The 25,098-nt window shown below is 44.9% G+C and overlaps 1 protein-coding gene across 1 annotated transcript in view; it reads right to left on the reverse strand.

Annotated features, from left to right (window-relative positions):
- Positions 1-9,115: 9,115 nt before the first annotated feature.
- PPM1J (protein phosphatase, Mg2+/Mn2+ dependent 1J) overlaps positions 9,116-25,098 on the reverse strand; it is a 93,374-nt gene continuing 77,391 nt past the window's right edge. The window contains exons 7-10 of the mRNA XM_077294917.1: positions 24,046-24,109; positions 20,934-21,041; positions 13,448-13,599; positions 9,116-10,461 (exon numbers count right to left, since the gene is read on the reverse strand). Of these exons, the coding sequence (XP_077151032.1) occupies positions 10,320-10,461; positions 13,448-13,599; positions 20,934-21,041; positions 24,046-24,109 (466 nt within the window). The 3' untranslated portion in view covers positions 9,116-10,319. The remainder of the gene's footprint in view (positions 10,462-13,447; positions 13,600-20,933; positions 21,042-24,045; positions 24,110-25,098) is intronic.

Below are 25,098 nucleotides of genomic sequence, written 5' to 3' on the forward strand. Positions count from 1 at the left end.
CTGAGTAAATGTCGGCCAGCATGCTGACCTAGTATCTGACTGCAGCGTGCTCTATTCTCTCCTCTCAGGTGCCCCACATACAAACCAACTGTGTAACATTCATTTTGTGAATGCATCACAATTTACCTAGGAAACTATTTTATCACATACATTTTAAAATGTATAGACACGGATGACAATGTGGATAAAAATTATCCGAGCATTCTCGAAGAAACGTTCTCATTCTCTTATCTGACCTTAGCCTTTTGCACTCAGCAGAGCCATTTGACTTACGGTATGTAAGTACTATAAGGCTGCCATCACACTAGCAGTATTTGGTCAGTATTTTACATCAGTATTTGTAAGCCAAAACCAGGAGGGGAACAAATAGAGGAAAAGTATAACAGAAACATATGCACCACTTCTGTATTTATCACCCACTCCTGGTTTTGGCTTACAAATACTGATGTAAAATACTGACCAAATACTGCTAGTGTGACGGGAGCCTAAGACTGCACATGAAGTTTTCCTGTACTACAGATCCACTGTATTAGAAATACACTCGGACAAGTGTTATTTCTAGGGGAGAATATGCAGCACTTGGACAAAGTGGTGGCGAAACGTGCGTTGGAGTGGTGTGCAGCAGACAGTGTCAGACTGCCTGGTATGCGACCTCCATGTATTAGTATATACTTTTACCGCAATTAGGTCTTCCTGGCTAGCCTATTGGCTGTTTAAAGTGATTCATTACAGCTACTCCTTATTTTGCACTGGTTTACTTTGATATTAATTATTGATCACTTTAAATTAGATCTCATATATATTATTATATATGGATTTTTTATAGGTAGGGGGTGCACATGTTTTGATCATATGTTATAATTATCACTGGATATTTACTTTATCACAATACTGTGCTTTTAGTTATATCTTTATTTTTTTCTTTAATATATTTTGTTCATATTTTGTAGATGGAGTAGCTTTTTTGTCATATTTATGTATATGAATTTGACTAGCAGGATGTTTTGCATAACTTTATGGTTTGTCTGATATTCTCTTGTCCCCTGTCACACATTGATTTATATTTTTAATAAAGATTCTTTTATGTCAATTTTTTGTAGTCAATTATTCTTTCTCTTGGATCTTTTGTGTATAATCATGTATTGAATTTTAATAAGTGTTTAATATATTTTATTTCATTTGTCTTTGAATACTTTCCTTGGGTAATATATTATATTTTGGTATTCTTGGCTCTTTTATGAGTAATGTATTTAGGGTATTTCTTTTCTAAATAGGTGTTTTGTATTTTTTTAGTTTCACGTTTGAGGCTGTGTGCAGCGTATCATTCGCAACTGCAAACGCAGCGTTTTTTATCCGCATCAGCTGTCTCAAAACAGTTCCTGGACATGCGCAGTCCTAAATTTGCAAGCGCATGCGTACGCATGCTTTCCCATAGACAGTAATGCAACATATTGCGTTCGCCGCGCCTCCCCATGAAAAAACACATGTGTACACAAAAGCATGCGAACGCATACAAATGCATGTCCATGCATACACCGTGTTAAAGATAGGTAAGCATGACGCATGCGGATCGTATGCTGCGCGCACAGACGCAACTGTGAAACCAGCCTTATTGAGGTGGAGTATACAGAATGAGGGCCAACGTGTTAAATACAATCTGTTATATGTATGGTCACAATGAAACTTCCCCAAATCATGTAATTAATGACTATTGCATATAGCAGACAGCTACAGTATGAATTTATCCAATAACTCTTTTGTCCTATCCGATACCTACCTGTTCTCCTTGCCAATGACTTGTAGCACATGATTTTCACTGATGAGTTACAGCCTGCTGAACATATGAGGACTTTTTCATTCTCACTCTATTATCTGGCTAAATTGTCCTTTACATTATTCCTGACAATGGCTTTTTCCTTTTAGGCTAAGTGCACACGTTGCAGAATCGCCGCGGAAATTTCCGCGGAAATTCTGCAGCTCCTGCCGCGGGTATATCGCATGCGGAATTGGCGTGCATATTCCCACTAAAAACTAGCGTTTTGCAAGCATAATTAAACGCTAGCGTTTTCCAAGCGATCTGTAGCATCGCTTGGAAAACGGACAGGTTGGTCACACTTGTCAAACATAGTGCTTGACAAGTGTGACCAACTTTTTACTATTGATGCTGCCTATGCAGCATCAATAGTAAAAGAATGTTAAAAATAATAATAAAAAAAAAAAAAATCGTTATTCTCACCTTCCGCAGAGAGCCGATCTCCTCAGCGGCTTCCATTCCTATAGATGCTGTGTGTGAAGGACCTTCGATGACGTCGCGGTCATGTGACAGCGACGTCATCGAAGGTCCTTCACACACAGCATCTATAGGAACGGAAGCGGCCGCGTGCACCGCTGAGAGGCGGGAAGACTCCGGGGGCCGTCAAAGGTGAGTATATCACGATTTTTTATTTTAATTCTTTTTTTTTTTTTTTTTACCAATTATATGGTGCCTAGTCCGTGGAGGAGAGTCTCCTCTCCTCCACCCTGGGTACCAACCACACATGATCTGCTTACTTCCCGCATGGTGGCCCCATGCGGGAAGTAAGCAGATCAATGCATTCCTAGGTGTGCGGAATCCCCGCGATTCCGCAAATTTAATGAACATGCTGAGTTTTTTTCTGGAATGCGATTCCGCTCAGGAAAACAATGCAGCCATGTGCACAAAAAATGCGGATTGCATTCTATTAAATAGGATGCTTAATGTGAGCGTTTTATAGCGACAAAAGGCGAAAAATCTGCTACGTGTGCACAAAGCCTTACAAGCAGTAGTTCTGCACTGCATCTTATGGCATGACGCCAGCTTGGCAGTTCCCCGGGCTCCATTCTGTCCTCTAGTTAATGGTGCCATGCTCCTTTCTTTCCTGTACTGCATTTAATTAGTCACATCAGCGCTGTGCAGAAGCCTCCTGCTTTACAGTATGAGGAAAACTGTCAGGATAAACACTGGGGTGGTTTAATGAAGAAACCCAGGACAAGCTGCTGTAAAGTGCTGCAGAGCGGTAGTCACGACTGAGCTGCTGTCTGGTTGCGCTGTGCCACTATACAGACAATGGGTGACCCCGTGTGCTGTGGGGTGCATGACACTCACTTGTAGGCCGCAGACCTCCGCTGCCGTACACAATGCATGGGACACCAGGTTATTTGCAACAGTCAAACTTTTACTAAACCGTCCAAGTTCAGCAGGGGGGATAGGCAGGACCAGGGTAAGGCAGTCCACATCCCTACCCCACCACCACAACTACTGAAACTTTAGATGGTTCACAGCATGGTCACGTGACAGAAGAAAATGTAACAGAGAGGGAAAACAAATGATTACATTTGTCTGTGTCACCAGTGTAGCAATGTGTGGACAGGCTTCCATGTTATGTGCCTGAGGCCGGCGTCACACTGGCGAGTTTTACGGACGTAAGAGCGCAGAAACTACATCCGTAAAACTCGCATAACATACGGCACAATTATTCTCAATGGGGCTGCTCCTATCAGCCGTATATTACGGATCCGTAATATACGGCTTTCTACGGCCGTACAAAATCGCAGCATGCGTGGTGTGTTTTTTAACCCTTTCATACAATTGGATTAATAATGGATAGGTGTCATAATTGACGCCTCTCCATTAATAACCTGGCTTAATGTCACCTTACAATAGCAAGGTGGCATTAACCCTTCATTACCTCATATCCCACCGCTACAGGGAGTGGGAAGAGAGTGGCCAAGTGCCAGAATAGGCGCATCTTCCAGATGTGCCTTTTCTGGGGTGGCTGGGGGCAGATGTTTTTAGCCACGGGGGAGCCAATAACCATGGACCCTCTCCTGGCTATTAATATCTGCCCTCAGTCACTGGCTTTACTACTCTGGCGGAGAAAATTGCGCGGGAGCCCACGCCAATTTTTTCAGCGATTTAACCCTTAAATTTAATAGCTACAGCGCCGAAATTTTGCACATACACTACTAACATTAGTAGTGTGGAATATGCAAAAAAAAGGGGGATATGAGATGGTTTACTGTATGTAAACCATGTCTCATATCATGTCGGGTTTGGGAAGGAGAAAGAAAAAGCCGGCAATTGAATTAGCGGCTTTAATGCTATCTTGCGCTGCATTAAATATAAATATACATATATAGGTGTCTCACTGACATATATATATGTATATATACCTATTCTATGTGTATATATCTACTCTATTCTAACCTGTCAGTGTGATTTTTACTGTACACCGCTCTGAATTGCCGGCTTTTCAAAGGACACCGGTGCGTAAAAATCGGACATAACTCGCATGGTGCGAGTGCTGTGCGATTTTTTTTCTCGCACCCATTGACTTGCATTGGCGAGTCTCGTCCGAGAATCGCAGCAATACGCAGCATGCTGCGATTTTTTTTCTCAGTCCGATTTCGGCTGAGAAAAAAATCGCAAATGAAAAGACACCTATTGAATAACATTGGTCCGAGTGCAATCCGATTTTTTTATCGGATTGCACTCGTCCGTTTTCCTCGCCAGTGGAAATGAGCCCTAATTCTCTCCCTTCCTAGGCCTTGAAAATGGACAACCTGTTGTGCCCCCAAATGCTATTACTTGAAGATAAAGTGTTAATCTGCAGGTTAATAGTATTACAAAGCTGTCTGGCTGCCATACTCACAGCGCGGCTACCAGGAGAAAATTAAAGGGGTGGTCTGCCTTGTAAAACAGTAACCCCCTATACTTGCCTGTGATGAGGGTGCCATTCCAGCGACATTGGCATCAGGTTTTCTGGGATTTGTGTGACACTGTTAGGTCAAGAAAGCCGTGCAGCCATCAGTGACTGCTTCCCTCTCCCTTCCTTTGGACGTTAACTGAAAGCAGGTTAGTCAGAGAGCAGCAGCTCTCGCTTCTTCCGCGTGTCAGTTGTGTCCCAAGAAAGTGGAGGTGAAGCGGCCGCTCATTGGCTGCAGGGCGTGCATGACGTAACAGTGCCATGCGAGTCCCAGGGAGACCAGGCGCCGTCGTAGCTGAAACGGCAGAGGTGGTGATTGTAACTGTTACTATATTTCCCCCCCCTCCCTCCCCCATGTTAAATAATAATTTAGCATTTATTCCTTCTGGGAGCTGCTGGCATTCACTTATAAATGTATACCCCAAGCGGCTACCCTCATCAGTCATACAGTGGCGTCATTCCAGCGATGCAGGCACTGCTGTTCCTGTTGGTGACATGACATTGGTGTGGCATATCGGCTGCAGCCAATGAGCGGCACTTGTCAGCTGCAGTCTTTTCATCAACTATTTCATAAGAAGGGACGTCCGCTCTGAGGGAATATTGATGAGGTGTAAGGGTACCGTCACACAGTGCAATTTTGATCGCTACGACGGTACGATTCGTGACGTTCTAGCGATATCGTTACGATATCGCAGTGTCTGACACGCAGCAGCGATCAGGGATCCTGCTGAGAATCGTACGTCGTAGCAGATCGTTTGGAACTTTCTTTCGTCGCTTGATCACCCGCTGACATCGCTGGATCGTGTGACAGCGATCCAGCGATGCGTTCGCTGGTAACCAGGGTAAACATCGGGTAACTAAGCGCAGGGCCGCGCTTAGTAACCCGATGTTTACCGTGGTTACCAGCGTAAAAGTAAAAAAAAAACAAACCGTACATGCTCACCATCTGATGTCCGTCCGGTCCCTTGCCGTCCGCTTCCCGCTCTGACTGTCTGCCGGCCGGAAAGTGAGAGCAGATCACAGCGGTGACGTCACCGCTGCACTCTGCTCTCACTGTACGGCCGGATCTGTCAGAGCAGGAAGCGGACGGCAAGGGACCAGACGGACATCAGATGGTGAGCATGTACGGTTTGTTTTTTTTTACTTTTACGCTGGTAACCACGGTAAACATCGGGTTACTAAGCGCGGCCCTGCGCTTAGTAACCCGATGTTTACCCTGGTTACCCGGGGACTTCGGCATCGCTCCAGCGCCGTGATTGCAACGTGTGACCGCAGTCTACGACGCTGGAGCGATAATCATACGATCGCTGCGACGTCACGGATCGTGCCGTCGTAGCGATCAAAATTGCACTGTGTGACGGTACCCTAAAGGCCCCGTCACACACAGCGACGCTGCAGCGATACAGACAACGATGCTGATCGCTGCAGCGTCGCTGTTGTGTCGCTGTGTGGTCGCTGGGGAGTTGTCACACAGACAGCTCTCTCCAGCGACCAACGATCAGGGGAACGACTTCGGCATCGTTGAAACTGTCTTCAACGATGCCGAAGTCCCCCTGCAGCACCCGGGTAACCAGGGTAAACATCGGGTTACTAAGCGCAGGGCCGCGCTTAGTAACCCGATGTTTACCCTGGTTACCAAAAAAAACAAACACTACATACTCACCATCTGTTGCCCGTCAGGTCCCTTGCCGTCTGCTTCCTGCTCTGACTGAGCCGCCGTACAGTGAGAGCAGAGCGCAGCGGTGACGTCACTGCTGTGCTCTCACTTTACGGCGGCAGTCAGAGCAGGAAGCAGACGCCAAGGGACCTGACGGGCAACAGATGGTGAGTATGTACTGTTTGTTTTTTTTACATTTACGCTGGTAACCAGGGCAAACATCGGGTTACTAAGCGCGGCCCTGCGCTTAGTAACCCGATGTTTACCCTGGTTACCAGTGAAGACATCGCTGGATCGGTGTCACACACACCGATTCAGCGATGTCAGCGGGACCTCAACGACCAAAAAAAGGTCCAGGCCATTCCGACACGACCAGCGATCTCACAGCAGGGGCCTGATCGCTGGTACGTGTCACACATAGCGAGATCGCTACTGAGGTCGCTGTTGCGTCACAAAACTTGTGACTCAGCAGCGATCTCGCTAGTGATCTCGCTATGTGAGACAGGGCCTTAAGTCTTGTGCAGCCACTCAATGGCAGCAGGCAGCATGTGACACAACATTACATCACTACTGGGAACAATGGTGCCTTTGCAGGTAAGAATACGCTTATTTTAATTTCTGCTGAATTACCGTAAATAAGTAGTTGGGTAGTGGTCCCTTAAGTTGGATTCTCATCTACATTTATGTCTGCCTTACCAGACCCTTAAAAACATACTTTCAATAGCTGCCAGGGACCAATCCGTGCAGGAGACTAGTCATACTTGTGGGTGACTGACAAGTATCTGTGTGTGGATGTATGTATGCGTATATATATAATTGTCTAAGGGATTTTCCGTCTGTCTGTCTGTCTGTCCCGTTTATTCATTTGCTGATTGGTCGAGGCCGCCAGGCCTTGACCACTCAGCGACGGGCACAGCATGGCGACGATGATGTCATAATGGAAATCCCGCGTCTCTGGTCGAGGCCGCCAGGCCTCGACCAATCAGCGACGGGCACAGTATCGACGTAGATGTCATAATGGTTGCCATGGCGACAATGATGTCATAAAGGTTGCCTCGACCAATCCGCGACGGGCACAGTCTGCCGCGAATTCTGGAATCATCATTGTCCATATACTACGGGGACATGCATATTCTAGAATACCCAATGCGTTAGAATCGGGCCACAGTCTAGTATATATATATATATATATATATATATATATATTATATGTATTTATATATGTATGTTCTGCTGTCATGTTAAAGGGAACCTGTCACCACCCAACCCCCCACCCCCCCCAGGAGTTTGTAACAAAAAGGGCCCCCTTGTGCAGCACTAATGCTGCATTCTGACAAGGGTAGCTCTTTTAGTTCTTGTTCCTGCCACTGCTGAAAGAGTCGTTTATCAAATTTGGCCCTCATACCTTGAAATCGTCTGGGGGGGCAGGTCTTTCCCCCCCTAACACAGACGCACCACAGCCGTCACTCGGGGTCTCTGTGCGCCGCCTCTTCTTCCTTTATTGGCGCCTGTGCTGTAAGTTCGAAGGGCAGTGCAACTGCGCATGCCCGAAAAAACCCGTGTGTTAGTTGGGGAAAGACCTGCCCCCCCGAACGATTTCAAGGTATGAGGGACAAATTTGATAAACGATTCTTTCAGCAGTGGCAGGAACAAGAACATTAGTGCTGCACAAGGTGGCACTTTTAGTTACAAATGCCTGGGGGGGGGGGGGGTGACAGGTTCCCTTTAAACATAGGGAAAGCACAGTTTACTAATGGGTCCACTAGAGGGATCACCTTGTATTAGTAGTCATCACACTGTACATAGTTAATGTAGGAGGCGCCACTGTGGGTAAAGACAGCTTCCTGTTTTTGAGTTTAGTGTAGCCTGGGAGCTGAACAGCTCAGGAGGCCTGAGTGCCCTGACTGTCCATACGGGCTTAAAGGGAACCTGTCACCCCCAAAATCGATGGTGAGGTAAGCTCACCGTCATCAGGGGCTTATCTACAGCATTCTGTAATGCTGTAGATAAGCCCCCGATGTTACCTGAAAGAGGAGAAAAAGAGGTTATACTCACCCAGGGGCGGTCCCGCTGCGGTCCGGTCAAATGGGTGTCTCGGGTCCGCTCCGGGGCCTCCTATCTTCATTCCATGACGTCCACTTCTGGTCTTCACGCCGCGGCTCTGGTGCAGGCGTACTGTCTGTCCTGTTGAGAGCAGAGCAAAGTACTGCAGTGCGCAGGCGCCGGGCCTCTCTGACCTTTCCGGCGCCTGCGCACTGCAGTACTTTGCTCTGCCCTCAACAGGGCAGACAAAGTACGCCTGCGGCGTGAAGACCAGAAGAGGACCTCATGGAATAAAGATGGGAGGAGCTGTACTGGACCTGAGACGCCCATCGGAGCGGGACCGCCCCTGGGTGAGTATAATCTAATGTCTTTTTCTCCTCTTTCAGGTAACATCGGCGGCTTATCTACATATATTGATGACATGATTTCTATCCATAGGCTCTCTACAGGATTCACCAGGACTTCCTATTTAATTTAGTCTTTAATACATTGGGCATGCTGTCCAAAACAATTCCTACATGTTGTAAAATGCCAGTGTCATGTACTATTCCCAAAGAAATCCTGATGCTATGATGCTACGGGATTTAAGAGAAAATAACCTCTGTATAAGATGGGCAGCATGTTGAGGTCTATAGCTGTTATTTGGCTTTGTCATTGAGCACTGTAAGGCTGTTTTTTTTTTTTTTTTTTTCTAGACTATGGACGACTCTGGTCAGAACCGCGTTGCTGGATAGGTTTGCGTTCTTTTTATGCCGTCGTGTAATTTTTAATTCTATCGCTGTTCTCAGCCATTCATGTTTTTACTTGAACAAATAAGGCTATGTGCACACGGTGCGGATTTTGCTGCGGATCCGCAGCAGATTGGCAGTTTTCCCAAAGTTTACAGTACCATGGAAACCTATGGAAAATAAAATCCGCAGTGCACATGCTGCGGAAAAAAACACGAGGAAACATAGCTTTGTTTATTCCGCAGCATGTCAATTCTTTGTGTGGATTCCGCAGCGGTTTACACCTGCTCCATAATAGGAATCCGCACAAAATCCGCTAAGAGATCGCGGTAAATCAGATTTACCAAAATCTGTTTGGAAAAATCTGCAGAGTAATTGGCAGCGTGTGCACATAGCCTAAAGCATTTTTACTTTTATGGAAGACTGAGTGCTGGCTCCTACATGGATCTTTTCATGCTGTTAGAGTGCCTTGGCAGTGCACCAGTCAGAGCTGATTTGGATCTACTTAAAGACCCTTATTATTTGGGGGCCCTGTACTAGATTTTGCATGAGCTTTAAGTAACACCATTGGGCACTAGCTACAAATGTACAAGACCTAGTCTTTTGCCAGGATCTTGCATCTCACAATGTTTTCAAATGGAACAAATAAGTTGATGTCACCAAGGCCTAGGCACAGACCACGTCAACCTGGCTCTGAATACCAGTAAGAGAGCAGCCATCTGCAACACTTTGCAAGCACGCCTGACCCATCATCTGATCATCTCCATGGCATATTGGAAACTTAGTCCACCACTTTGTCCTGGGAGCCGGTGGCTCTGGAGGTTGTGTTGGAAAGCTTCGCACTGTACAGACAATGTGCTCGTGCCATGCTAGAAGCTGCACATGTGACGACGTGGGATCCTGAGAAGCATCGCGGTGCCACTGCTGCTAATTCCAATCTGCAGTCATTAGAAATGCTGCTCATTTAGGATCTAATCTATATTCTTTATTTAAAGATTGGCTTTAAGCTTTTTCATACCTGTAACATAAATGTAAATAAAAATATACTTCAAAACAGTCTTTGAGGAACGTGTTTCAAGATAAAGTGCATAGCGCTTGTTGTGCCTCCTTTTTTATTGAGGTATTATGCAAAGTTTGTGCTCTTAAACAATATCCATCATGTCTTCTTCACCTGTCATGTCCAGCCAGTGGAATGACAAACACAGATATATCATCCAGAGAGGCGAGCTTTCCATTTGGTAGCCTCCAGCTATTTTCCTTTCGAACTCCTCTTGTACGAAGAACAAGCTCTTGAGCTGCAAGGTTATATCTGCAAAACAATATTGATGTAATTATAGCCTTTATTTTAATTTAGTAGTGGCTGTGATGCACCAAAACACACCATATATACACATTAGGACACCAACCACTAGGTGGCACTGTGTTGCATGTTTAAAAGGAAAGCTGTATTAGGGTATGTGTCCACGTTCAGGATTGCATCAGGATTTGGTCAGGATTTTTCATCAGTATTTGTAAGCCAAAACCAGGAGTGGAACAATTAGAGGAAAAGTATAATAGAAACATATGCTCCACTTTTGCATTTATCACCCACTCCTGGTTTTGGCTTACAAATACTGATGACAAATCCTGACCAAATCCTGATGCAATCCTGAACGTGGACACAAACCCTTAGGGTATGTTTCCACGTTCAGGAAACGCTGCTTGTTTGACGCTGCGCAGCGCTGCAGCGTCAAACAAGCAGCGTCCAGATGTTCCTGTATAGTGGAGGAGATTTGATGAAATCCTGTCTCCACTATGCGTGGAAACCCGCACGCGGCGGCCCTGCGACTACGGACATGCTGCGCGTCTTTTCAGATCGCAGCATGCCCGTACACCTTGCGGGGACGCAGCGTCCCCGCAAGGCATATCACAGGGCCCTATGGGACAGAGCGATCATCCCGGATGTGAAGAGTTAACACATCCGGCATGATCGCGTCCCAGAAAGGGGGCGGGGCTTAGCGCCGAGCGGCTTCGCCGCTGCGGCGATACCGCCGCCCATCCGTGCCGTGGAGACATACCCTTACAAGGCCTTGTATATTTGGGATTACTCTTCTATGTACACACGTGCGTTAATGGAAGCATAATCAATCATGATGGCCTTTAATTACAATATGGAATGCTCAACTGTGCTAAATGGAACTTCTCACTGATTGGAAAGACTAGATATGGAAAAGGGCCGACCATAAAAGAACAAATGTAATAAGGACCCACCTTTCACAGTACTATTATGGGCTCACTGGGGCACTGAAAATGGGCATGCAAACAATTTGCAGTGTTTTTTTCAGCACCCCACAAGTTTCATAATTTATTGTTCAAGTTAGCATTGTGCGGAAGGTATGTAATGGAACATGATACAGTGATCATACGCATTTGAATAATTTAGGCCGATATCGACAGATTCAGCAACAGTCTATTGTGTGTGGGGAATTGATCAGCATGTTCGATTTCAGACTACTGATCGCTTTGTTCTAGAGGTAAGCCGACTGCTTTCTCATAGAGCACACAGGAGAGCTCAGCCAAACAGAACGGTCCTGTGAATAGGGGAGATAGCATGGCCGAGATGGCTGTCCGCCAAATGGTCCTCTGAAGCTTTGGCCAACAGTCATCAAATGTGTTTAGCAAACTTAAAAGGGAACCTGCTATGTGAAAAACTCTATTAACCTGAAGATATGGGATTAATCTACAGGTTAATAGCATTCTAAAGCCGAGAGGCCGCCGCACGAAAAACCCCACAGCCGGGAAGAAATTAACTTTTTTCCTCGGCAGCTTCCGGCTTTCAGTCATAGAGACTGGCCGGCACGGCTTCAGACACCGCTACAGAAACTGCTGTCAGCCAGTGTCGAGGTGCGGTTACTATGTACTGAACGGTGACTGAAGCAGCGCCAGCTGCACCTCTATGACTGAAAGCCAGAGGCTGGCAGAAGGAATAAAGTTAATTTCCTCCTGGGCTTTAAGTGTGGAGGCCGCATGGCGTTAGAATGCTATTAACCCGCTGATTAATCCCACATTTGCAGGCTAACAGCATTTGGGGATATCACAGGTTCCCTTTTATTTGTGAGAGATTGTTATAGTAGACAATTGCACCTCGTGTGGACGTGTCATTATTACAGGACAGATTTGTACTGCTTCTATAGCCCCTCTACTCCTATGTCTATGGGCAGGAGTGGTTACGAGCCTGGATATGAAGCAATGTGGTTTCTGGATCTCATTACTTGGATCATTTTCAAATTAAGAAAAAAGGGAATTAAAGGATATGTCACCCCAAAAATGGCCTATAAACTAAGGCCACCGGCATCAGGGGCTTATCTACAGCATTCTGTAATGCTGTAGATAAGCCCTCGATGTATCCTGAAAGATGAGAAAAACCCTGATGCCGGTGGGCATAGTTTATAGGCCACTTTTGGGGTGACAGATTCCCTTTAACCCCCAGAACACAGCTGACTATTCTAGCGTATCGCTAGAGCTAAAGAGTAGATGTAGATCTCTGAGCACAAACTAGTACATCAATGGTGTAATCCTTTCAGATTTATCTATGACACATGTATCTCCAATACTCCCTTGAAGTATTCATACATTTAATCTGCTTTGGCTCTTCAAGTGTTAAAGGTGTTTCAGAAATAAAGCCTTTGTTGCTTGTGTGTTATTTCTGTAGGGTTGAAGCTCAGCCCCATTAAGTCTTTTACATGATTAATCAGCAATACAAGACACTGCCCATAGTAAGAGTTGTGCTATTTCTGGAAGGAACGGCCATGATGACCCGTCACTTCTCCTGAGATGTCTGTTCTACTAAATAAGTGCCTTGTCCAAAAACTAATTGTAGAACATCCTTACTCATAACCGTGCGTTGTACTATTCCTCTGGTAATGTATTACTGGGTGTTACCTTTCCCCTTGTCAAAGGGGTATGTCCCTGGGTGATCAGCATTGATTGATTGGAAAATGCCAGACTGCGGAGACATCCTCCCCAACTGCTAGTTTCCACTTGTCAATTTATATATTTGTAGGAGAAATAAAATAAACAGCAGAATAATGACCTAGTTATGCTCCCAAATTGCTCCCCCCATGACTATATGCAGTTACTAAGCAGGACCTCTCGCTCTAGTGGACTTGGGATCACAAACTGTAGGCTGAATGGCCGGACCTTCAGTTGATTGCCAGGACAGCATTCATAATAGGGGGGTTTCTGGTGAGACAATCCCTTGATTATAAAAATGGCTGGGTATTTTATATACATGCAATGACGGTGTCTATACCTACCTATTAGGTTGGTCGGTGCCATGAGCAGCAAAGACTCTTTGAACGATGTCTGCCACTTCTCTGTCAGTAATGACATCCCACAGTCCGTCAGTGCCCATTACCATGACATCATCAGCATTATGGTCACATCCGGCCAAGTCATAAACCTTCACCTGCGGAAATCCAAGTGATATTGATATAAAGGTGTAAAATATTATGTTTTATATATGAAGTGATGGAAATCAATAATGTCATTTTTTTTTGCAATAATTGAATGATTTTTCGAATGGAAAAAGTATATTTGTAGATATTTTTAATATTACAATATATACTCAATCTGAGGTGCAAAGGTAGCTGTCACAAATGCCCCTTTGCCAGGTAAGAAACCATTAATTTTATAAATGGTGGCAGTACAAAAAAAATGCAGTAAAAATACAGTACAGGAAGGAGTTTGCATCAGTGGAAAGTGTTCAATTGTTTGTTTACTGACGTTCATACACTACATTTTATGCAGTGGAGTTTTCACAGCTTTAATTTACAAACAGCGAGGGAGAAGAAAATTCCCCGTTCCTCTAGTTTTCCACTTTTTCTTCCACATCCATAGAGAATGAACCACCTCAAAGGCGCCCGAAGCCTCCAGCTGGAATTCTCCCGTGTGTTCTTCCACTCTCCCTGAAAAGCCTCAGAGTTCCGATTTTAGGGCTCATACTCACTTGCGAACAACTCGGATGAGTCTCGCACGGCAATATCCGGCGCTGCTGCCGGCACTCAGATCGGAGCGTGCGGCCGCATAGCAATACATGCAGCTGCACGCTCCGCTCCTGAGTGCGGGGTTCAGTGCCGGGTATTGCCGTGCGAGACTCATCCGAGTTGCTCACAAGTGAGTATGAGCCCTTATGGGTATCTCAGGAATCCAGTTTGAACTCCAGTATTCTCAGAAATGTTCTAGTTTATGGTCTTTTACTCTCAGGAGTTTAAAAATGTAAAGGGAACCTGTTGCTCATTTTATGCTGCCCAAAATGAGCGTCATGAATCACAGCCTATCCACACAACTGCAGACAGACATGTTTTCTCTGATACACTCCAGCCTGAAGAGCCTGGGAACCATAGGCAGTGACTAGACTAGTCAGTGGCTGGCCCCAGTCAGCTGCTTTCCGCTCTACCTGAGGCCGGTTTCACACGTCAGTGGCTCCGGTACGTGAGGTGACAGTTTCCTCACGTACCGGAGACACTGACACACGTAGACCCATAAAAATCAATGCATCTGTTCAGATGTCATTGATTTTTTGCGGACCGTGTCTCCGTGTGCCAAACACGGAGACATGTCAGTGTTCGTGGGAGCGCACGTATTACACGGACCCATTAAAGTCAATGGGTCCGTGTAAAACACGGACCTCACACGGACGTTCTCCGTCTGGGGTCCGTGTGCGTGCAGGAGACAGCGCTACAGTAAGGGCTGTCCCCCCCACATGGTGCTGAAGCCGCGATTCATATGTTCCCTGCAGCAGCGTTTGCTGCAGAGAAAATATGAATAATAGTGTTTAAAATAAAGATCTATGTGTCCGCCGCCCTCCCACCCCCTGTGCACCCCCCCGCTGTTCAGAAAATATTCACCCACTCCCACGTTGGCTGTCACTCCTTCCTCTCTGCCCCGCGCCTCCTACTGTATGCGGTCACGTGGGGCCGCTCATTTACAATCATGAATAGTCTGCTCCGCCCCTATGGGAGGTGGAGCCACATATTCATGACTGTAAATGATCGGCCCCACGTGACCGCATACAGGAGAAGATGGGGCCAGACCAGGAAGCCGCGACAGCCAACGTGGGAGCGGGTGAGTATTCTCTGAACAGCGGGGGGGGGGCGCACAGGGGGTGGGAGGGCGGCGGACACATAGATCTTTATTTTAAACACTATTCATATTTTCTCTGCAGCAAACGCTGCTGCAGGGAACATATGAATCGCGGCTTCAGCACGATGCAGGGTACCACACGCTCCGTGTGGTACCCACTTGCCATACGGGCGGCACACGTGTGCCGCACGTATGGCCTACGTGAGTTCCCAGGCACACGGACACGGATAACTCCGGTACTGATTTATTCCGGTACCGGAATTATCTGGACGTGTGGGACAGCCCTAAGGGGCTCCAGCTGCAGAGAAAATATGAATAATAGTGTTTAAAATAAAGAACTATGTGTCCCCCGCCCTCCCACCCCCTGTGCGCCCCCCCCCCCCCCCCCCGCTGTTCGGAACATACTCACTCGCCTCCCTCGCTGCTTCCTGGTCTGGCCGCGGCTTCTAGTGTATGCGGTCACGTGGGGCCGATCATTTACAGTCATGAATATGTGGCTCCACCTCCCATAGGGGCGGAGCCGACTATTCATGATTGTAAATGAGCGGCCCCACGTGACCGCATACAGTAGGAGGCGCGGGGCAGAGAGGAAGGAGTGACAGCCAACGTGGGAGCGGGTGAGTATTTTCTGAACAGCGGGGGGGCACACAGGGGGTGGGAGGACGGGGGACACATAGATCTTTATTTTAAACACTATTATTCATATTTTCTCTGCAGCAAACGCTGCTGCACAGAAGATATGAATCGCGGCTTCAGCACCATGTGGGGGGGACAGCGCTTACTGTAGCGCTGTCTCCGGCACGCACACGGACCCCAGACGGAGAACGTCCGTGTGAGGTCCGTGTTTTACACGGACCCATTGACTTTAATGGGTCCGTGTAATACGTGCGCTCCCACGAACACTGACATGTCTCCGTGTTTGGCACACGGAGACACGGTCCGCAAAAAATCAATGACATCTGAACAGATGCATTGATTTTTATGGGTCTACGTGTGTCAGTGGCTCCGGTACGTGAGGAAACTGTCACCTCACGTACCGGAGCCACTGACGTGTGAAACCGGCCTTAGTCTGTTTTTTGACAGGTCCCTCCTACAAGAGTACACACAGAGAGACCTGTCAAATCCCTCACCAGACTGTCTCAGAGTAAAGCATACCTAGCTGAAATCGTGTAGCCAGGATATTATATATATATTCTCAAAGAAATTATTGCCCTAAACTAAACTTTGTGTGAATCGATCCATTACATGAAGGGCACTGATATCCGAGAAGTTTAGATTCACGTAGTAAACAATGGATGATTGTGATCCTATTCTAGGTATACATATCGTGCTACAAAGTGTTGAGTAGGGCACTACATAGTACTGCATGCAACGCTGCGCAGTACTGTTTCAAGAACGCGGTTTTCATTGTTTATTGTCTGCACGGTGTTATGGTATTTGCTGATTTATGTTACAGCTGCTATTCATATTACATTTTTAAGTGGTTTTAAGAGTGTTTGCCCAAAGACAATCGCATTGGTTGCTAAGAATTACTGTAATATATATACAGACTTGTGTATTCAGGGCTTGTCTAAACACATTTTCCCAAATCACTTCTTCTAGAAAAGTAGCACAACCTCCTCTCCACCCCCAACAATCGGTCAGTAGATGCGGTGCAGTCAGAAATTTGTATGTGCTGTGTTTTTTTTGTCTTTAAAAAAAAAATTCTGCATTTCTTTTGAAAGAAAAACTTTAGGTGAGTCGGTTTTTCCTTTTGTAACCGTAATGCTTAGCGCTCTAGCGTGTTCTCTTTCACAATACAGATGCCACCCCCTCATCCTTTACTGTACCCAGATTTGTTTTATGCGGTTTGAGTAAAAGCTGTATTCACACTAAAGAATGTTACTTTCATAAAAAAACATCAATGTAAACAGGTTGCCAAACCTTTGGCACAACACAAAAGATCGTTGTCGGTGATGCATCCCCCTGTGTAAATACTTCTGAGAACAATGGCAGTCCATGCGCAGTGAGCAATCTGTGACAGATCGCTTAGTGTGCATCGTTTTCTTTGGCCTGCCTTTGTGAACAGGCTACTAAATGACCGTCGATCGGTAAAGACTTATCATATCTTGCTGCCGTTCAGTCTGTTTAAACAGATTCTTAGTTTCTGAATATTTACATACAGTGGGTGAAATAAGTATTGTAAAACCCATCCAATCAAAAAAATTCCAACCATAGATGTCCATAAATTAAAAGGAATCTGTCACCCCCTGGATGATTATCTATTACTATGGGCATACAGGTAATTGAATGATTAAACCCATCTTGCCTGTATGCCTCATAGCTGTGGTGTAGATGTTGAGAGATTCATTTATAATCTTTTATGTTAATGATTTCTTGCAGGCTCTGGGATGTGCAGCATCTGAAAGAAATCTCTGCCTCCTCACTTCATTATGCTATCACCACCCTCCTATAAGGGTCATACTGACCTGGTTGGTGCTGTAATCCCGCGTATGCACTGTGTGATCGCACAGTTACACAATCACTGTCCGTTCTTGTATGGGCAGTGTCTGAACTGATCTTTTGCGCCTGCCCCTGTGCAGAAGATCAATTCAGAAACTTACTGTACAACAGCAGATCGCGCAATCGCACAGCACATGCACGGGATTACAGCACCAACCAGGTCAGTATGATGCTGATGGGTGGGTGGTGATTTCTTCCATGCACCGCACGCCCCGAAGAAATCATTAACATAAAACATTATAAATCAATTTCTAAATGTCTACACCACAGCTATGAGGCATTCGGGTAAGACTGGTCTTACCATTCAATTACCTGTATGCCCATAATAGATAAAAAAAATAATCCAGGGGTGACAGATTCCCTTTAAGATATGTGTAAAAATGAGAAATTACAAAGAGAAAAAGTATTGAACACGATTACTGAAATGTATTTAATACTTTGTAAAAAAAAAAGCCTTTGTTGGTGATGACAGCTTCAAGATACCTCCTGTATGGAGAAACTATTTTGGCCCATTATTCCACAAAAACACTCTTCAAATCCTTAAGGACCTATGGGCTCCTCTATGAACTCTGAGCTCTAGTTCCTATCATAAATTTTCTATTAGATTCAGGTTAGGTGTTTGGCTGGGCCATTCTAGCAGCTTTATTTTCTTTCTCTGAAACAAACTGAAAGTTTCCTTGGCTATGTGTTTGGTGTTTGGGATCATTGGTTTGCTGAAATGTCACCCTAGTTTCATCATCATTATCATCATCATCGTAGATGGCAGCAGATTTTTATCAAGAATGTCTCTGTACATTTGTCCAGTCATCATTCTTTCAATTACATGAAGTTTGCCAGTGCTGTATGCTGAAGAACAGCCCCACACCATTATAATCCCACCTCCAAACATCACTGTGTGTGGTGTCTTAATATGGTGTGTGTTTGGGAGACTATAGTCAGGTCAGATGAGACCAAAATTGAACTCTTTGGATGCCAGTGTTTCACAGGCTTATTTAAATGTTGGTGACCAAACTTTAAATGCGCTTGAACATGCTATTTGCTCAGCAATGGAGTCTAGTTCGGTGAGAGTGCATACAGGCCGTGGACGTAGAGTGCATTACTTATTGTTTTCTTTTAAACCATTTTACCTGCTGGTTCCAGGCATTTCTGTAGCTCTCCACAGGCGATCCTTAGCTATTAGACAACTTTTCTGGTAATTCTTTTCACTCCTCTGTCTGAAATTTTGCATGGAGCACCTGGTCGGGGCCAGTTTATAATAAAATTAAGTCCTTTCAACTTCCGGATTGTGACCCCAACAGTGCTCACTGGAACCTTCAGTAGTTTAGAAATTCCTCTCTCAATGCCATCACTATGCTTTGCAACAATAAGGTTGTGAAGGTCTTGAGACAGCTCACTTTTTTTTTTACCCATCATCAGGTGTTTTTTGTGTAGCACCTTGGTAAAAAGACACCTTTGTATGTTGAACCAGCTGATATTTTTCACCAAGTGGTAGAATTGCTTTCTAATTACTGATGGGATTCAGCTGGTGTTTTGCTCCTCTCTTACTTCAAGTGTTCAATATATTTTCCTTGTCATTTCTCTTTGACACATAACTTAAAGGGAACCTGTCACCAGGTTTGGCCGATACGTGTTACGGCCACCGCCTTTCAGGGCTTATCTACAGCATTCTATAATGCTGTATATAAGCCCCCGATCTGACCTGCAAGAGAAGAAAAAAAACTTACCATACTCACCTGCAGGGAGGTCCGGTCCGATGGGTATCGCAGGTCTTGGTCAGACACCTCCCATCTTCTTGCGATGCTGTCCTCCTGCTTGGTTTATGTGGATGACGCGTCTGTGTGACATCCACACGGGCTCCCCGGCATCGCGCTCCTGCGCAGTCCTACTTATCTGCCCTGTTGAGGGCAGAGCAAAGTATTGCAGTGGGCAGGTGCCAGGAAAGATCAGAGAGGCCTAGCGCCTGCGCACTACAGGAATTTGCTCTGCCCTCAACTGGGCAGATAACTACCCCTGAGCAGGAGCGCAATGCCAGGAAGCCTGTGAAGCAAGCAGGAGGGCGGCATCGCAAGAAGATGGGAGGACCAGGACCTGCGACACCCAACGGACAAGACCACTCCTAGGTAAGTATAATAAGTTATTTTTCTTTTCTTCCAGGTTGTAGCGGGGGCTTATATACAGCATTATATATAACTGTAGATAAGTCCTGAAAGGTGGCGGTCATATCTCGTATTGGCCAAACCTGGTGACAGGTTCCCTTTAATGTATGACCACCTATGGTTTGATTTGCTTTCCTGAGTGGATTGGATGGGTTGTTACCAATATATGGTGAGACGTTCATGTCAATAGCACCTTTAAATATATATTTACTTTGAAAATTAGTGACGTGTCCAATACTTATTTCACCTGCTGTATAGTCTGCAGGCAGGTAAACAGACCTTATAGAGTGATAGTGTCCCTTAGAAGTCACCAAGTTTCATGCATTCATATGTATTACTGATTTTTGGTAACAAAAAAACAAACAAAAACTAATTAGCTATGACTACTGACTTTGAACTAAAATCTAGGTGCAGCATGTGCTGCAAAATACCCCACCAGAACAGATGCTTAAAACAATTGCAGCTGAAAAAATGCAAGAACTGATACCTCCCATAAGGGGCCAATATGCAAACGCACAAAGATCAAGTTCTTCAATTTAAAAGCTTTGTACTAAAACACGTGTATTAATGAAGGTCTGCTCGAATGCATTATTTATATTTGACAATAGCTCATAAAAATCTTATAATTGTAGCTTTTAACAGCTCTTCTGTTACTACATTTACAGCAAGTCTGCTTCCCGCAACACTGGAAACAAACATTTTAATGGGTGGAAGTTGGAGACTCTTGGATAAATGATCAATTCAAGTGTCCCAAAAGGGTTTATGCATTATCAATCATCTTTTCTCTGATCATAAGCTTCGAGGCACAGAGTATAACAGAATATGTAAAAACTCATTTTGGTTTAAAACATGGTACCAAGGAAATGGATACACAGACAACAAAACGATATTGTCCTGAGTGGCCTGTGATCTCAGTGAAATGTCCTGCAAGAGTATGTGGCAATGGTGTGAGAGTCCGAGTCAGCATATAAATGTATAAATACTTAGATAGCATACATACCCCAGGGATACAAGATAAGAATGGCTTGATGTAGATATTTGAGTTATACACTTTAAGATCGTGGTCTCCAAATCCTCGAGTCACCCCAATAGTGGCCATAACTCTAGCCTGGTGGGACAACAATAAAACACACAAGTATGGTTAGCCCTACTGTGTAATATTCCAGTGTGAGCTCTCCTATGTTAGTTTGTGCCAACCATTATGCCTCAGTGAAATATGTTTGAAGGTCGGCACTTCTGTCAGGAATGTCTCACAAAGCCCCCCATAAATGTTCATGCTAAGCTTGTATCTGTGCATTATATTGTATTCATATTTTATACTGTATTCATATATTTTATTTTTCTAGAGTATTGTTTGTCTTTTCTAACAAAATATTGAAAGTATTGTCACAGACCCTGCATTGGTATAATCCCAAGACTCTTCTATAATCTTGAACCATTAATTTATACCTCATCAGTATGATTGAAGTCATTACAAGTGTACTCTTGTCACCCTAGTTAAAGGGAATCTGTCATCAGGTTTTTGCCACCTATTCTGAGGGCAGCATAATGTACAGAGAGTGACCCTGATTCCAGCGATGTATCACTTACATGGCTGCTTGCTTCAGTTTTGATAAAAATCACTATTTTATCAGCAGCAGATTATCACTAGAGGGCTAGGGTAATCCTCCATACTCATGAGCTCTGTATAATCCCGCCCCCACCAATGATTGGCAGCTTCCTCTTATGCATGGTGTACATAGAAGGCTGCAAATCAGTGCTATGGGCGGGGTTATACACTGCTCCGGATCCAGAGACCTGGAAGACAAAACAGATATTTTATCAAAACTGCAGCAAGGAGCGCGCAGTAAGCTAGAATCTGAGTCTCTGCCCCTACATCAGGCTGCTCTCGGAAGCGTAGCAACAACCTGGTGACAGTTTCTCCTTAAAGGGAACCTGTCAGCAGGATAGTGCACAGTAACCTACACCCAGTGTCAGGTGGCCCCATTATACTGATTAAAATGATACCTTGGTTGATGAAATCTGTCTTGTGGTTGTTGTTTAATCTTTATTCTCAGTTAACAAGATTCTGGTGCTTTGGGGCGGTCTGTGTGGGGGGTCTTCATGTGGTGCTCTTCTTAGCTATTCATCTGTATGGCTTCTTACAGGTCACTGATCCCTCACTGACCTGCCTCCTAGTTTACATAATGAATATTCTATATATTGAAAAAAAAAAATCACCTTCAGCAGGCAGGCGCCAGGGCTGGAGCATGATTGCATTGTATAATGTGGATTTTATTATTTTATTTGCTGGCATAAATTCCTCAAAAAGAAAAACAATTTCTGTCTCAAAATGGCGCTGGTGCTGTAGCATGTATTGGCGATCCGATAGATGCTACTGCGCAGGCGCCTGTGGCGCCATCTTGCTAGAGAAAAAAAAATGTCTCCACCAAGATGGTGCCGATGGCGCCTGAGCAGTAGAATCTATCGGATCGCAGATAGATGCTACTGTGCAGGCGGCGCCATTTTGAGACAGAATTTTTTAAATGAATTTGTTTATACCAGCAAATAAAATAATTAAATGCACATTTTACATGCGAACATGCTGCAGCTCAGGCACCGGCGCCTGCCTGCTGAAGGTGATTTTGTTTTTCCCAATATATATAATATTTCGTATCTAAAATAGGGGATCAGTGACCTGTCTGCAGTCTGCATTATGAACACCTAAGCAGAGCACCACATGAAGATTCCCCCACAGGCCGCCCTGAAGCATGAGCATATCTTTAACTCAAAATTGAAAATAAAGATTAAACAACAACCACAAGACGGATTTTATCAGCCAAGGTATAATTTTAATCAGTATAACAGCGCTGACCTGACACTGCAGGTTACTGTGCACAATCCTGCTGACAGGGTCCCTTTAAAGAAACTCTCCCATCAAAATTTTTATCCGCATAATATATTGCGGTCATCATATTATGGCACTGTGTACTTACAGTTGCTCATTTTGCTTTTCTACCCAGTTAATTCTTTTCTTTTCCATTAGATCTACAACTTCACATGATTAAAAACTGGCTAGCTGAATTCTTCTAAGCTCAATGTAGAAACAGGAAGTCAATTTTCTTTGCACAAGTTATGACTCACTACAAAAGTCTAAGGCAGGGGGAGGAGCAGAGCAGCTGGGTGAGGCGTTGAAGAGGGGAATCCTAAATGCAAGGAATAGAGACTTCCTGTTTCAACAGAGCAGAGAAAAGAGAAGAATTTGTTGGGCAGAAAGGCTAAATCAGCAATAGTAACTGTACAGTGCCATATAATATGATGATTGCAAAATAATAAGAGGATAAAAACTTTGAAGGGAGTGTTTCTTCAAATAAGTAAACACAAAGCTGCTGGCTCTAATGCAGCTTCAAGGTCAAGTTCCCATATGGTTCTATAGAACTAAATGCATTTCCTATAGAGATGTAACTTTCAGCAGATATGTCTAGACTCCTGTGGTTGAACTGCAGCTGTGTTACCACAGTCTGGCACTTGTCTACCATATTGCTAGGGTCACATTGCGTTTATGGCTGAGCGCTAACGGACAGCGTTGCACGGGGAAATTAACGCCGTGCAACGCATCCGTTAGCGCTCCCATTGCCCGCAATGTTAAAGCGCATTGCTAGCGCATGTCATTTTCGGCACGCGCTAGCGATGTGCCGGTCTTTTGTAGCGCGCCTCGCAGCGTCCGCGGCGCGCCCGAGGTCCGTTCCCCGCTCTCGCAGATCGGGGATCTGCGCTAGCGGGGACATTTAACGCGACCCCGAAAAAGACATTGCATTAGCGCAATCCGCTAGGGCTTAGCGCTAAACGGATTGCCCTAACGCAATGTGACCCTAGCCTAACTTCTATGTTTAAAGCAAGATTTCAGGAGCACTTTGGTACTTGCCTGCCAATTTGTAAGAAAAAACATCTATATGTCCCTTACAACGTAAAGGCTGCTGTATGTCAATTCATGTTATGAGTCTCTTTTGTCATCTCATCTCATAAAGCTTTTGAAGCTCACATTTTCTATTAAAAACAAATTCCAATCGTTTATTCATTAGGTTTAATAGGATAGCTATGGTTTCTGTGGGGTTAGAAGCTCATACACAAACCTTTTTTCCTTCTCCATAAATAAGTGGGAACTTCATGTCATCTTCTTCAATAGTTTTATAAGCCCTGTGAGAAAAGAAGATATATACATTTCCTGCTCACATGATGTCTAACACTACCCAAACTACATGCCTCTTAGTTAGTTGAGATCTCAGAGTTTACCTTGGATGCTTTTAAAAACATTCTTCATGTATTAAAGGGAACCTGTCACCCCCCCAGGTGTTTGTAACTAAAAGAGCCAACTCGTGCAGCACTAATGCTGCATTCTGTCAAGGTGGCTCTTTTATTTGGGGTCCCTTCCACCGCTGAAATAATCATTTTTATAATTTGCCCTCCATACCTGTAGTTTGTCAGGGGGGCATGTCTTTCCTCCCAGCCATCAATCATTTCCTCCTTTCCTCTGGGCGCCGCCTCCTCAGCGTTACGTTATGTCCCCAGCGCTTGCGCTGTAATTTTTTTTTCTCGAGCATGCGCAGTTAGCGCTGCCCTTCCACTGACATCACATGATGTCTTCATTCTCGCGCCTGCGTGTACGCGTGGCCCGAAATTCCGCCCCCCAGTCTCTTCTGATTTACTCACACTGCGGGGCTGGGAATCTTGGGCCGCACGTACACGCAGGCGGGAGAATTAGCAGACTACATGCCAATTATAAATAGACCGGCTGTAATAGCCTTTGTGAATACTGGGATAAGTGCAAAGATTCATTGTCCTTTATATTCTTTAATTATGTTTTTGAGCACTTCAATGCTGTTCAATTCTGGCCCGGTAGAGAAAACATGTATAACCAGTGATCAGTTTAGCTGCTTGGCCAGTTAAGTTTCAGAAATACACCTCCCGCCTCATCACAGACTTGGTGTACTACCTTGTCCACCATACTTTGCACTTTATATGCTTATATTAACTTATCACACGAGTGATGGAGAAGTGCTGGGGATGCCAGGAGAAAAGGAGCAGACTAGCAAAAAAATGAATATTTCTCTCATCTAAGGCTACTTTCACACTTGCGTTTGGAGCCGCTGCGGAGGGCTGTGGACTTCCTCCGTGAAGCCCCGCCC

The sequence above is a fragment of the Ranitomeya variabilis genome, chromosome 3 (assembly GCF_051348905.1).
Source record: "Ranitomeya variabilis isolate aRanVar5 chromosome 3, aRanVar5.hap1, whole genome shotgun sequence".
NCBI lineage: Eukaryota > Metazoa > Chordata > Amphibia > Anura > Dendrobatidae > Ranitomeya > Ranitomeya variabilis.